This window comes from Mangifera indica, chromosome 2 (genome assembly GCF_011075055.1).
Source record: "Mangifera indica cultivar Alphonso chromosome 2, CATAS_Mindica_2.1, whole genome shotgun sequence".
Taxonomy (NCBI): domain Eukaryota; kingdom Viridiplantae; phylum Streptophyta; class Magnoliopsida; order Sapindales; family Anacardiaceae; genus Mangifera; species Mangifera indica.
The window spans coordinates 23,526,437-23,542,577 of record NC_058138.1 but is presented as its reverse complement, the minus strand read 5'-3'; the positions used below and the strand labels follow the sequence as shown (position 1 = coordinate 23,542,577).

At 28.5% G+C, this 16,141-nt stretch overlaps 1 protein-coding gene across 2 annotated transcripts; it reads left to right on the top strand.

The window, feature by feature from the left end:
* Positions 1-10,891: 10,891 nt before the first annotated feature.
* LOC123208112 (UPF0481 protein At3g47200-like) lies at positions 10,892-13,188 on the top strand. Of its 2 annotated transcripts, XM_044625542.1 has the most exons (3): positions 10,892-11,094; positions 11,387-11,653; positions 11,890-13,188. In XM_044625542.1, the coding sequence occupies exon 3, from the start codon at positions 11,915-11,917 to the stop codon at positions 13,112-13,114; it is 1,200 nt and encodes a 399-aa protein (XP_044481477.1). In that variant the 5' UTR covers positions 10,892-11,094; positions 11,387-11,653; positions 11,890-11,914; the 3' UTR covers positions 13,115-13,188. The 2 variants fall into 2 exon arrangements, with proteins under 2 accessions (XP_044481477.1, XP_044481474.1); XM_044625539.1 differs by having other exon boundaries at positions 10,892-11,653.
* The last annotated feature ends 2,953 nt before the right edge of the window (positions 13,189-16,141 follow it).

Sequence of the window (16,141 nt, the reverse complement as noted above, 5' to 3'; positions counted from 1 at the left end):
CATTTTTTGCTTTGTAACGTATCTTCAGAAATCAGACTTCGATATATTTGATCTGATCATCAGTTGGCCGAGGAAACTTTTAAATAGAAGACGCAGGTTTAAATCTCTTTCATATTTGTGAACTATGAAAAAATTATTTGAGGAACAATAGTGATTTTGAGGGAGCCGAAGCTGCGGGGCTTTGACGTGAAGAGAGTGAGAGGGGATCACCTGTGAGTGGTCTGGACACTAGCATTATTATAAAGGAAGCTGTGCATGATTAGAAAGATACATAATTATCAATTAATGAATGCTCTTTGCTCGTTTTCAAGTTATTCTTTGCAAATAATTTATGAAGAGGAATATGGATTCTTGAAGTTCATTCTTATTCCTTTGATAGTTGAACAGCTTAAAAAAAGGAATTAGCATCACTTGTATTTCAGGATTAATCCAAAACCAAAGTAAAAGAAATCCTAATTTTTAATCCCTTACGCCAACGAAAAAGAGACAAAAAACATGATCAAAGAGGGAATTTTTAAATTAAAGATATAGGTTCGAATCTTTTTTACGTTTACAAAATCATAAAAAAATTATTTACTTATCAAGAAAAACAACAAATAATAATAAATCTCTGCAGGCTTTGATATCTGAGAATAAAGAAGTTCTCTAGAACTAGAAGGCCATCTCGACCCCTCAACTATTCAGGTGAACAAACACTTTGTCTTATACATTATAGTTAATTTGTTAAGTTTGTCTTAATTCTAGGATGAAAAAACAAAGCCAAAGGACTATTTCCCACCCAAGTTTTGGTGAAATGACAAGTATAAATTCGCAAAAAATGAAAAAATCAAATACTCATCCAAATTTTAGTCCGTTATGACACACCTGTAAATTTTGTTTCAAGGTTAAGGGGTAAAATTGTTATTTTATTAGTAATATTAAAATAATTAAAATTATATCTCATTTTTTCTCTTTGGTTTAAAAAACTAACAATTTTTTTCTAGGATTAAGTTTTGAAAAATTTACTTTTCCTCCTTAAGATACCAAATCTGAAATCCAATCACTTCCTTTGGTGAATAGTGACCCTACAGTGGACAAAGATGTCATCGTCACCCAAAGGACGACCTCTGGGCAATGACTATCATCTAAGGATGACGCTTCATTGTTTGGATATGGGTGGTGAGCGTCGTTTAGATCCAAATGACGAGAATGAATGATACGTTGTCTTCTAGCAGAGTTTAGGGTGTCTGGTGACCCTCGGAGGAAGAGGTAAAGAAAAAACCTAGGGATTTGGAGGGGAAAAGTCATTTTTTCAAAGTTGAAATCTAAAGTGAAATGTTAATTTTCAAAACTTGAGAGGAGAAATAAAATAAAATTATATATTTTTTAATATTATTATTAAATCATAGTTTTATCCTTGTATTTAATGACAATTTTAATGGAAATTTAAGGTGGATAGGTGTTTATATTTTTTATCTGTCATGGTATGATTTTTTGATTGTGTAAAAATGGGATATTAATTAAAATAGGCAGTCGCTTTCTCGTCTAAACTTTTTTTGGCAACAAATTTGACGTTTTACCTTTTTAAGCAAATTGTTTTTTTCATTCCAAAAACACCCCTCGTTTAATTTCTCAATCTTACCGTAGCATTTCGTCGATTAATTACCTACATTTCACGTGGAATTTATTTTATAAAATCTACTTTTCACGTCGATTAATTGCCTACCTTTCTCAACCTTAATTATACGCATTAAGATTAATTTATCTGTAATGAATAAAATCTATAGATTGAAAATGTTAATCTATGAATAAAATTGAAAAACATATTGAAAATCTATAGATTGAATAAAATTTATGAATAAAATCTACAAATTTTATAAAATTTATTTTATAAAATCTATAAATTTACAAAATAATTAAATTTAAAATTAATTGATATATATGAAAAATAATGGATATATCGAAAACGGTATGTTTTTTCTCAAAACATTGTGTTTTCTCAAAAGAGGTGCAGGAAAGTATTAAGGGGTGCGGGAAGGGAATGAAAATACAAACGAGTGTATGAAAATACAAATGGGTTCGTGAAAATGTGGAGGGTGCGACAATTTCTAAAAGGGTACGACAATTGCTAAAAGGGTGCGACAATTTCTGAAAGAGTGTGACAATTGTTGAAAGGGTGTGTGGAGGGTGTGGCAATTTTTGAAAGGGTGCGCGGAAGGGTGCGGCAATTTTCTGAAAGGTGCAGGAATTATAAAAGGGGTGCATGAAAATAATAAACACAAAACGGGTGTGTAAAAATACAAACGAGTGTCTGACAATGTGAAAGGGTGAGTGAAAATACAAAATAAGTGCGTAAAAATACAAACGGATGCGTGAAAATATAAAACGGGTGCGTAAAAATACAAACAGGTGCGTAAAATTGTGAAGGGGTGCGTGAAAATACAAAACGGGTGCGTAAAAATACAAACGAGTATGTGAAATTGTGAAGGGGTGTGTGAAAATACAGACAAATGCGTGAAAATGTGAAGAGGTGTGTGAAAATGTGAAAGGGTGCGTGAAAATATAAACGAGTACGTAAAAAACAAAAAGGGTACAGGAAAAACAAAAGGGATGCGAGAAAATTATAAAAAGGGTACAGGAGAATTATAATATATATTATATTTTATTAATATATATTATATTATATTATATATTATTATATTTTTATTATATATTTATAATAATATATTATATAATATATATTAATATATATTAATATAATATATTATATTTATAATATATAATAATTAATATATATTGTTCCCGCACCCCTTTTATAATTATAAAGGGGTACGACAGATCCCCCGTCTCCCATACCCCTTTTGTTTCTCCCATATCGTTTTTATAATTCTCACACTCTATTTATATTTTACGTATTTGTTTGTATTTTTACGCACCCATTCATAATTTCTCGCACCCTTTACAAATTTCCCGCACCCTTTACACATTTCCCGCACCCTTCACGCACCCGCACCCTTTTCACACACCCTTACCCTTTCACGCACCCGTACTATTTAATCAATTCCCGCACCCCTTCACATTTTCACGCACCCATTTATATTTTTACGTACCCCTTCACATTTTCACACACCCGTTTGTATTTTCATGCACCCATTTACATTTTCACCCACCCTTTCACATTTTCACACACCCGTTTGTATTTTTACGCACCTTTTCATATTTTCACGCACCCGTTTATATTTTTACGCACTTATTTTGTATTTTCACGCACCCATTAGTATTTTCACACACTCGTTTGTATTTTCGTTCCCTTCCCGCACCCCTTAACACTTTCCTACACCCCTTTTGAGAAAACGCACCGTTTTACGAAAAACGTACCATTTTTGATATATCCATTATTTTTCATATATATCAATCAATTTTAAATTTAATTATTTTATAAATTTATAGATTTTATAAAATAAATTTTATAAAATTTGTAGATTTTATTCATAAATTTTATTCAATCTATAGATTTTCAATGTGTTTTTCAATTTTATTCATAGATTAACATTTTTAATCTGTAGATTTTATTCAATCTGTAGTATATCTGTTTATCAATCTATAGATTTTATTCATTGCAAATAAATTAATCTTAATGTGTATAGTTAAATGTAAGTAATTAATCAGTGAAATACTACGGTAAACGTTGAGAAATTAAATGAGGGTATTTTTGGAATGAAAAATATAATTTGCTTAAAAAGGTAAAACGTATAAATTGTTGTCAAAAATTATTTAAGCGGGAAAACAATTGTCTATTTTAATTAATATCCCCGTGTAAAAACTTGGTTGGGATATAGTACTCAGGCCAAAAATCAAATGCCAAAAGGATAGCCTTTCTTGAAACTTGTTACAGGCTACATGCAACAGCTCTCAGCTTCATATTATACATGTGAGCATGTACGTTTTTTTGGTGATATCCTATGTTTTAAATCGTTCCCTAAAATAACCCTTTTAGGAAAAAATTAAAATTTTATTCTTAAAGGTAATTTTTTAAAACGAAATTAAAATTCTATCTATAAAATTATCTTTTTGAGACAAAAATAAATTTTTTTCAGAAAACGAATCCTAAATTTTAATTTCGTCCTTAAAAAATTATTCTATAATGAAATTGAAATTTTATCGTTAAAAGTAACATTCTAAGATAAAATTAGAATTTCGTTCTTAAAAATAGTATTTTGGGACGAATTAAAATTGTTCATAAATATTTTATCACTAAATTAATATTTATTGTAGTGACATATTGAGATTATCAAAATGCATGGTTTCATGTTTTGGTCTATCAAAACGATCAATTGAAATATTTTTGGATAATCTATTTCAAATGAAAGATAATATTCAAAATTTCAGATTTCAATGATGAAAGTTATTTTATCTTATACTAAATATCTTCCCTCAAATAAGAATCCTACAATTTCTTTAAATTAAATTTTAAATGCGCCCAAAAAAAAGCTTTTTTCCAGCCAACCTTTCATTTTTCACAAAGATTTATCTCTTATGGATTTTTTCATGGAATTATCAAATTATTGACTCAAACACCCAAATTTCCCAATTAATAAAAAATTTTAAAGGCAAATGGTGGGAAAAACATGCCCATTCTCATATAATTAAAGTGAAAATTCAATCATATTTATCAAACACCTCCCGATTAACAAATGCAATCACTATAGAAATTACAAAATTCCTACAAAGCAAATAAATGACTTCATCTTCCTTGGCTGGAGCCTAATCCAAAGAAGAACTCAAACTTCACTTTAAAATTTGTTGTTCTAATTACGGGATGACGAAGAGTCAAATAAAAGAAATTTAAGTTCATCAATCAATTATACTTAAAACAATGAGGATAATTGCTACATAATCTTTTAATATTTTCAAAAAAAATCAATCAAGACAAATTTCCTAAAAAGTCACTGGCTCAAAATGTTGAGCAAAAAATTATTGGAACAAGAAATCGAGCTCAAAATCATTATGAATTCTCAAAGAATTAATGAATATTTTTGTGTTGGGAGATATCTGCAAAAATCTTTCACTATTTAAATTTATTCAAATGATATCTTATTAGGTCAAAATCATTCTCAAAATTACTAAAAGAAGGTGATATTCATTTAACTATCCTATAAGTAAAAACAAAAAAGATAAGGGAAAAACACAGAATTTCTTGACGCAAGTTTGAAAAGAAAAAAGTTTCGTACAAAAAAGAAGGAAAAACATGTTTGCAAAATTCATCAAAGGCATCAATCCTCCTGCAGAATAAATATTCAAATGATGCACAAGCATCCGTGCCTAATTTTCAAAAGAAAAGTTTGCAAGAATCAAGATTTATGACAGATTCGCTCAATAATTCCTGCAACGCTGGAAATGAAATTCTGATGGGTCTATCGGTATCTAGCTAAAAATTTCTCATAACTAAGGTTAAGATTCAAACCGAGTTAATTTGAATTTGTGCTCAATTTGATTTATATATAACACAGCTTGAGTTTGAGTTCGAGCTCATAGAAGCCAAGCTCGAATTCGGTTTGATTTATTTCGAGCTCGAATTTTTAATTATTTTATTATTAAAATAATATCGTTTTAATATATATTAGTTAAAATGAAATCATTTTGTATTAAAATTTTTAATTAAAAAATTTTATGAATAGTTCAAGCTTGACTAAGCGTTTATAGAGTTGACTCATTCGAACTGAACTTGAACTCAAACGAACTTAGTTCGAGTCCAACCGTACTCATAACAGACAATACTTTTTCATCTAACATGTATTTATTTTTTCTTCATTTAATTGGTCGTAGCATTTTTAGACAGGCACTTGTTGTATAAAATCAAATAGGGTGGACATACCTTGATTTGATGTAATTTGATAGGCTTTTTAAACTAAATTTTATAAAATAATTTGTAAAATTTTTTAAATAAATCAAATTAAAATTAAAAAATATAATTTGATCTAATTTAGATTATAGTTTGAATAATAATTATTAATATCTTATAATATCTATATAATATAACAAATGTAAAAAATAATATGTATCATAAAGTGTATCGAATTAATACAATATAATAATTATATCATACGATATGATATGTATCCTACCATATGATATATATTATTGATATACTTTTTTAGAAAAAATTATGGTGCAATATAAATGTATATAAAAAATTTTAAAATATTAAGAGTATTTATAATATTTTTCAAAATGATAATATGTTAATTATGATTTTTTAATATTTTACTTTTTTTAATTCAAAAATGTATTATACAATATAATATATAATAAAAAATAGATCTTTGATATACGATTCGACTATCATAGTTGAAACATTTTAAAATCGTTTTTTTTATATTAAAATAATTTATTTATATGCATTTAATAAAATTAATTGGATTATAGTTTTTTAAAATATAATATAAATACGTAAAATAAATATGAAATATATATTTAAAAATAATACATTTCAAGAAAAAGACAAAATAAATGTAAAAAAAATTGTATACTTAATTACTTATTTGAAAATTTCATCAAACTTATATATATATATATATATATATATATATATATATATATATATATATATATATATATATATATATATATATATTATTTTAAAGAAAGAAATACAGTTTATAGTTTTGTTCAATTTGAAAATCGTTTAAACTGTATTTCAAAATAAAAAAAGTAGTTTGAAAAATTTTTAACCCAAATTAAATCATTTTACAAACCAATTGAATTAGAGTATAATTTTTAAATGATTTAATTCAATTTTATAATTCGAACCAAATAATACATAGCTTTCAAATAAAATATAAAGCCAGAAAAGGAATCACATCATAGATATATATGGCGCAAGGTGAGGCAGTGAGATGGCATAAGTTTAAGTGACACATATATAAAATCAATTATATTATGGTACGTGCTGAAATATAATCAAGAGCAAGCAAGAACTCTCTGGTGCAATCTACCACAACTATTTCTTATTTTTCGGGGCCAAAAGATTCAGGTTCAATTCCACTTGTTTAGTTATTTTTATGAACTTATCTAAATAATAATTGATGAATCAAAATTATTTTTAAAATTACTCGGAAAAGGTGATATCCACTTAACCATCCTAAAAATAAAAATAAAAAAGAAAAGTAAAAAGGATAAAATTTCTTGAACAAAGTTATTTAAAAAAAAAAACCATGTTTCATTAAAAAAATTAAGGGCAAAGGACTATTTACCACCCAAGTTTTAGTCTAATTTTAAAAATATGTTCATGCCAATTAAAAAACTTAAATACTCACTCATAGACTAACTTCGTCTTCCCACCATCTTCTTCTCCCCTGACCGACGTTTCTTCTTGACCGATGAAGAGATGAATATGATTCGTTGTCTTTAACTCTTCAATCAGATAAGGACAAATTGTTTTTATGCAGCCGATGAATCAACATCAGAAAAATCTTCTAATGTCGATTCGTCTTCATCTCTTCATTGGATGATTCATTGATTGTTGGAGAAGAAAATGGTGGGAACAGTATTTGGTCATCAGAGATATAAGTAAAAATCCTATGGAAAAAATGATAAAAATGTTTAAGTTTTTAGAATTTAATTATAAAATAACGATTTTATCATTTTTTTAACAGAATTTTATTTATAAATGAATATTTGAGTTTTTTAACTAACATAATATACTTTTGAGATTAGAGTAAAACTTGAATGAAAAATAATTGTTTACTCAAAAAATAATAATAATTAAACCATGTTTGTAAAGGTCATTAAAGATATCAATGCTCCTGCAAAATAATTGCGAAAATGATGCATAACCACCCGTGACTAATTTTCAAAAGAAAAGTTTGGAAGAGTCAAGATTTATGAAAAATTCATCCTGCAAAGATACTTAATAATTTTAATAAGACCTGCAAAATAAATATTCAAATGATGCACAATCACCCATGATTTTTGGCAAATTGCCCGTAAAGATGCTCAATAATTCCTGTAAGGTTGCAAATGAAATTCTGATGGGTCTACTCTATTCGTGTCCACCTAAAAATTTCTCATATCAGACAATACTCTTTTATCAACATGTTTTTATTTTTTTAATTTAATTATTGCGGTCAACGTGAATCAAATTAAATTATTGTTGTAATATGTATGACAGCTCTATGATGCATGACAGACCAACTACTATAGTCTATATGGATTGACAATCCATCTCTTAGCTCCTCGAGGGTCGACATCCAGGACACCGACTGATGACAAAATGTGGAACACAAGTGTTGAATCAGCATTTTTGGACATCTTTAAAATATATTGGTCCGTTGGTAAGATTAAATCCAATAATTCTTGACAGTGAACTTTTAAAATTATTAAACGTAATATCTTTTAAATACGTTAAAATTACAGTATTTATTGTTTACATATTTAATGATTTAATTCTAGTTTATATTAATCCCAAATTTCTTAACTTATTCATGTCACATTATAAAAGTCTTCCATCCTTTTGATTCTTAAGAAATTTTTTAAAATTTCTAACTCTCTAGTAATTAGGATTGGATTTAAACCAAATTCATTCAAGTTTGAATTCAAATTTAATTTGAACAACTTAAAACGAGTCAATTTTATGCGAGCTTAAGTTATTCGTCAAAATTTTCAATTAAAAATTTTGATATAAAATGATGATATATTAATTATGATTTTTTAATATTTTATTTTTTTATTAAAAATGTATCATATGAAACGATATATAATAATATATTTATTATATCATATTAAATTGATATGTTATAATAAATATATTATATAATGCAACAGGGGGGTGGATATATAAAATTAATGATTTATTCCATTTAAACTTACTATTATATGTTATTGTTTTCAAATTAAATTATTGTCGTTAGATGGCTCTACAATGCATACAAACTTATTATGATAATAATATATTAATAGATTGACAGTTCATCTATGAGCTCCTCGAGAGTGTTGAATTAACATTTTTGAACAGACGCTGTTATATAAAATCAAATACGCTAGATTCAATCTGATTTGATGTGTTTTGATATATTTTAAAAATTAAATTTAAAAAACATATAAAATTATAGTTATTAATATTTTACGTTACATATAATATATATAAAAAATGATATATATCGTAAGATATATTAAATTAATATGATATAATAAATATATTATATGATATAATATGTATCTTATCATACAATATATGTTATTGATATAAATCAATATATTTTTTTAGAAAAAATATAGTGCAATATGAGTGTATATAAAAATTTTAAAATGTTAAGAATATTTTGATATTTATCAAAATAATAACGTATCAAATATAATTTTTTAATATTTAACTATTTTATTTATTAAAAAATTAATTAAAAATTAACTTTCTAATATCGTACAATACGATATATGATAAAAAATTAAATTTTTAATATACAATTTAATTATTATAATTAGAATTTTTTAAAATCATTTTTTTGTTATATTAAAAATTATTTATTTATAAATATATATAATTTAAAAAATTAATTAAAATATTCATTAAAAAATTAATCAACAAATTAACTTTCTAATATGATACAATATGACATATGATAAAAGATTAAATTTTTAATACATAATTCGACTACTATAATTAGAATTTTTTAAAATCATTCATTTATAAATATATATATAATTTTAAAAAATTAATTAAATTATAATTTTTTAAAATATAATATAAATATATAAAAAAAATAAAATATTCCTATAATATACTTTTAAAAAGTAATAAAGTAAATATAAAAACAATTGTAGATGTAATTCTTATCAGAAAATTTTGTTAGTCTTTCTTAATTTAATTGGTCAGAGTGAACGTGAATCAAGGATTTCAACCACCCAGAAGAGTTGTTGTCAAATTAAATTATTGTCGTTAGATGGTTCTATAACGCATACAAACCTACTATGATAATAATATATTAATAGATTGGCAGCTCATCTTTGAGCTCTGAGAGAGTATTGGATTAGCATTTTCAGATCGATGTTGTTTTATAAAATTAAATACGGTGGATTCGATTTGATTTAATGTGTTTAGAGAGATTTTATAAATCAAATTAAAAAAATAAAATTTGATTTTATTTATATTATAATTTAAATCATAATTATCAATATTTTATAATTCGATATAATATATATATCATAAGATATATTGAATTAATATAATATAATAAATATATTATATGATAGAATATATATCTTATTATATAATATATATTATCGATACAAATTAATACATTTAAAAAAAATGATAGTACAGTAAAGGTGTATATAAAATATTTTAAAATGTTAAAAATATTTATAATATTTATCAAAATAATGACGTGTCAAATATGATTTTCTAATGTTTTACTATTTTATTTATTAAAAAGTATATTATATAATACGATACACGATAAAAAATTAGATTTTTAATACACGATTTGATTACCAGAATTAAAACCTTTTAAAAAAATTCATTTCTGTTATATTAAAATCATTCATATATATATATAAATTAAAAAAATTAATTAAATTATAATTTTTTAAAATATAATATAAATATATATAATAAATTGTACATCTAATTTTTATTAGAAAATTTTATCAAACACGCACATATATATATATATATTAAAGAAATACAATTTACACTTATTAGCAATTTACTGTTCATCATCGACAAATTGTGAGGGCAGTGCTTTGATCAGTGAATGGTTTAAAATCTAAAGACTGAAGTTATATTTTGTAGGTAACACGTGGAACACAAGTGTTGAATTAGCTACTAGTCTACTTTGATTTTCGACAGGCACTTGTTATACAAAATCAAATATAAAGCCAGAAGAGGAAGCACATTATAGATGTATATAGTGCCAGGTGAGGCAGTGAGATAGCATAAGTTTAAGTGACGCATCTATAAAATCAAATATATTATGGCACGTGCATAAGTTTAAGTGACGCATCTATAAAATTAAATATATTATGGTATGTGTTGAAATATAATCGAGAGCAAGGAAGAACTCTCTGGTGCAATCAATCACACTGCAATTTCTTATTTTCTGAGCCCAAAAGATTCAGGTTCATTTCCACTTGTTTAATTATTTTTATGATATATTCTTATCATTTATTCATTTTCATCCATCCAAAATTAATCAAATGTTTATTTGATCTTAGGATTTTTATACTAATACGCAAAATTATTTCGAAATTAAAAAACACTCGTCAATTTTGAATATACGAATCTAAACTGTATTATGTTTAAACTGGTCAAAAAAAAAAATTGTCAAATATCTTAAAATAACTTTTTTTACCTTTAAAAAATTTCTAAAGTATGATATTTACCGGAGCGAGGCTGGTCCCGGATTGCCAGAGATCTGCCCGCTACGTTAGGTCTTTGTGGCAGCGGAGAATCAAGAAAGACTGAGAGAAAAAAAAAGGCTCAGAGCGACGGAAGAGAAGAAAGAAAGTAGTTAGGAAAAAAGAGGAAGGGAAAAAAAAAAAAAAAAAAAGGAAAAACAGAAACATTGGGTTATTTTGATATTCCTTCCCAGGCATATTGGAGAGGAGGATCTCGGGAAGCTGCTGCTGCTCTCAACCACAGTACTCTTATTTCTTATTTTCCGGCCAAAATATTCAGGTTCAAATTACTCTACTTATTCATGTTCTTAATTTGTTCATGAGAAATTGGTTGGATTAATTCCTTGAAGATGCACGGTATTAATTTCGAGTGTGTGTGTGTGTCTGTGTGTATTATGCTATATATTTTGGGGGTCCATATCTAGGTGGTGTCTAGAGTTTTGAAGGTCTAAGAGAGTTTTTGAGTCTCCGATCGAGGTTCAATTTTATCATTGTGTGTTATGTTTTTAACTGTAGGAGGTACGACAATTTGGACGTGGAGATGAGTTCTTCGATTAACATAAAGGAAGACCCCGACCCCCATCCTGATCAGTTGTGTATTTATAGAGTCCCCAAAAGCATTCGTAAAGGAAATCAAGAGGCTTACACTCCTCAAATAGTTTCAATCGGCCCTCTTCACTACGGCCGAGAAGATCTCAAAGGCATGGAAAAACAAAAACAGAATTACGTAGCAAAGTTTTTCGAAGAAAGAACTGACAAGAAACGTGAGGAAGTCTTAGCCTTCATCATAAACCAAGAGCAAAAGATACGAAAGTGTTATTCAGAGGCCTGGGAGCGCGAGAGTGAAGTGTATGTTGGGATGATTCTACGTGATGCTATTTTTGTCATAGAGCTTTTCATGAGGAAATCTGGAAATCATAAAAGTGACTTTTTCATAAATACACCAGCGGAAATGTATGCTCTACAATTGGACTTGCTTTTACTGGAAAACCAACTTCCATATTTTTTACTCGAGGACTTATACAAGTTTTTAGTCCCCAAAGGCGAGTCCTTCAGGGAACTTTGTTTAAACTTCTTCAGGGATCAGATGTTTTTTCCGGACAATCCCAAGACAGAGTTAAAAAATGAGTTCAAACATTTCACCGGTATGCAAAGAGCTGCTCTAGTGGGAGATTTCAAAAGAAAAATGTCTACTTTTTGCCACTTACCTTGTGCCACAAAGCTACAAGAATCAGGAGTGAAATTCAGATGTGCTTCTAAAGAGAGATGCCCACTCGAGATAAAATTTAAGCAAGGCGAGCTGAGAATCCCAGAACTGAGCGTTTTCCACGAGACAGACACCATTCTAAGGAACATCATGGCTTTGGAGCAATGTTGCTATCACGGTTCTCTGGTCGTCTGTTCTTATGTTCAACTTCTGGACTTTCTTATAGAAGACAAAAGGGATGCGCAGCTGCTTGTTGACGAGGGAATTATCCGCAATTGGATGGGCGACAGTAAGGCATTAGCAAATCTGTTCAACAAGCTGTGCGTAGAAATTCCTTTAGCAGAAAATCATTATCCTGAACTATACAAGGATCTGAATGATCACTGTGGCAATTCATGGAACCGCAACAAGGCAAGATTGAAAAACTTTTATTTTGGCGATATCTGGAAAGGCACAGCAACTGTTGCAGCTGCCATCATCTTGTTACTCACTTTTATACAAACCATGTACAACGTCAAGGAATGGATATATTAGATTAATGAATTATGTTGCATTTGAAGCTTTGTGATTTTGATAATTGATGATAAAGACTTTCTATTTATATATTATTCAATGAAGTACTTTTCATAATCTAATTGAACGGAATGGAATAGTATTTGACTTAATCTTAAATTCAATGATATTAAGACAGAGTTTGGATTTTAACTTATTAAATTGGAAAGATTTTCTTTATAAACCGAAAAAATAAAGAATCGAACAATAAAATCAAGATTTTCGAATTTTAATTAGACCTAGTTATTAGTTTGAATGGATTAGACGGCAAAATATATTCTTACTAATAAGAAGTATGGAAAGTTAAACTATATATATATATATATATATATATATATATCCGTTTCCAATTAAAAATTTCTCATAACAGAAAATACTTTTTTATCAATATGTATTTATTTATTTATTTTTTGGCCAAAAGACTTGTTCTGCCTAAGATATAGTAAAATTCTAAAATCACACTCTTTCAATTTTCAATAATCTAAATGTCTACCAATGAACCATTTTTTTATTAAAAAGCTTAGTTAAAGTTATAAATAAAATTGTTATTATTAAAAAAAATTAAAAAATTAAAGTTTTATTACATTATTTTCCTCAAACTTAAAAATCTCACAATTTTCTCTTACCTAAAGTTTAAAAAGTGAAAATTTTTTCTTCTTATTCTTGATGACAATTTATTGCACCATCCATCAATTGTCCTCCTTTTCGCTTTATCTCTCTCTCTTAGTCTTTCTCTATCCCCCCTTTAGTTATCTTTGATTGAGATGAAGACGAAATTATTTTTGTGTCGGCCAAAGATGGCCTGAGAGGGAAGGAAAGGTTATTAGAAGAAAATGAAAAACCAATGAATAAGCTTCCCCAAAGTTGTCAAGGAACTAAAACATAGTCCTGTCCTTCCACCAAATTTCTATGAAGCTCTAGACCATCACCTACTGGACCATTACTATGTTCTATCAAATCAGAATTATCAATTAATAACAATAGTTTTAACCTTCATAGTGTTAACCTTCTTATGGTACAAATAGGGCTGGATTTGAGCCGAGTCAAACTCAGCTCACAGCCAGTTTGAGCTCGGCTCAATTCAAAAATGGGCGGCTCGAGTTCGGTTAGAGTTTGACTCGAGTTCGACTAAGACCGGCTCGTTTCGGGTCGCGTTCGGTTTGGCTCGGCTCGGTTCGGTTAGGTTCGTTTTTCATTATCAAAACAACATCATTTTTAATATATATTAATCAAAACGACGTCATTTTTGTATAAGAAATTTTTAAAAAAAATCTATCGAGTCAATTCGAACCAGTTCGAGCTAGGCTCGAGCTCGATCGAGCTGAGCCAAGCCTAGCTTGTTTCGGGCTCAGACAAGCCGAGCTCGAGCTCGAACCGAACTTGACTCGACTCGACTCGAATCCAGCCCTTGGTACAAAAATAACAATAGGAGCATTATGCTTAATTTTGAGGTAATAAAAATATATATGGTGACACAACTTTGAATTTTGAAATGCTTCTTTTACTTTTTAATATTCCTACCCCAAGTTTACCGTCCTATCAAATTCCCATTAATTAATTATTAAAAACCCAAAGGCCATCCATAAAGAGTGAACTTTAACGCAAGACGTCAGGAAAAAGGGCATTAAAGAAAATGCACCTCTCTTGATTTGAAATGGTTTTAGTTTTAATAAACGAATAAAATATTCGTTTATTAAAGGCCAAAGAACTATTTCCCACCCAAGGCATGCGCATTTCTCAAGTTTCTCCTATTAACTTTGAAAATCTCATTTACCCACTCGTATACGGTTAAAACTAACAGTTTTAAGGATAAAATCATCATTTTATTTGTATTATAAAAAATAAACTTAAATTTGATTTAATTTTTCCCCTTAAACCCTAAAAACTAATAATTTCACCCCAACCGAAGTTTTAAAAAATAACATTTTCTCCCTAGGTTTCTAGTTTTCAAAGTGCGTTTTTTTGGTGCCATTTCTTCCTCTCCGACGACCTGTAGGCCACGACTCTTTCTCTCCAGCACGGTCTTCTTTTGATGGCTCTCCTGGGAAAGGTGATCGACGAAGACAACTTGTCTTCGTCAAGACGAAGAGTCTTCGTCTCCGACAAAGATGAATCGTCTTCGCCTTCGACAAAGACGAATCGTCTTCGTTCAGAGACAAAGAAGAGGTCTTCGTTGACAACGAAGACTCTTCATCGATGAAGAGTCTTCGTCTAGAGGAAGACGCGACGAAGACAACTTGTCTTCGTCGATCACCACTCCCAGAAGAGGAAGAGCCGTCACCTGGAGATCATCGGAGAGGAAGAAACGCCACCGAAAAAACACACTTTGAAAACTGAAAACCCTAGGAGGGAAAATGCTATTTTTTAAAACTTAATTTGAGGTTGAAATTATTAGTTTTTAGGATTTAGGGGGTGAAAATGATATAAATAACGGATTCAGTTAATTTTAACAGCCCATAGGTGGGTAAATGAGATTTTCAAAGTTAATGGGGGGCACTTGAAAATGCGCATACCTTGGGTGGGATATAGTTCTTTGGCCTTTATTAAAACGAAATCGACAAAAATTAAATGAAGCGGCGGATATTCAAAAACTTTTTACGCTGTCTCGTATAATCGTGACATGTGGAGAGCGCCGTTTAATAACAACTGATTTTTTTTTCGATTTGTGTGGAATGGGTCGGAGATTTATTAAAAATTGTTGACGTGGCTGAACCTGTTAGGAACACGTATCGTACAAAATGAAAAGCCACTTATTTGTTGGGAAAATCCCGCACATCTTGTCTGACCTGTGCGGCTTTGTCAGACGTTGTAATTATAGGCATCCACGACTGTAAAATTTTGAGAAAAATGGACGGTTCTGATTCACTTGAGAAGATTTGGCTAATAGAGTGGTGACACCTGGAGGTCACTTTATTATTTAACATTCAAATTAAAAAAAATCGGTGAATTAAATATTGTTTTTTATATCTCACCGAATAAGATACAGCCATACATCACACGAAATAAAAC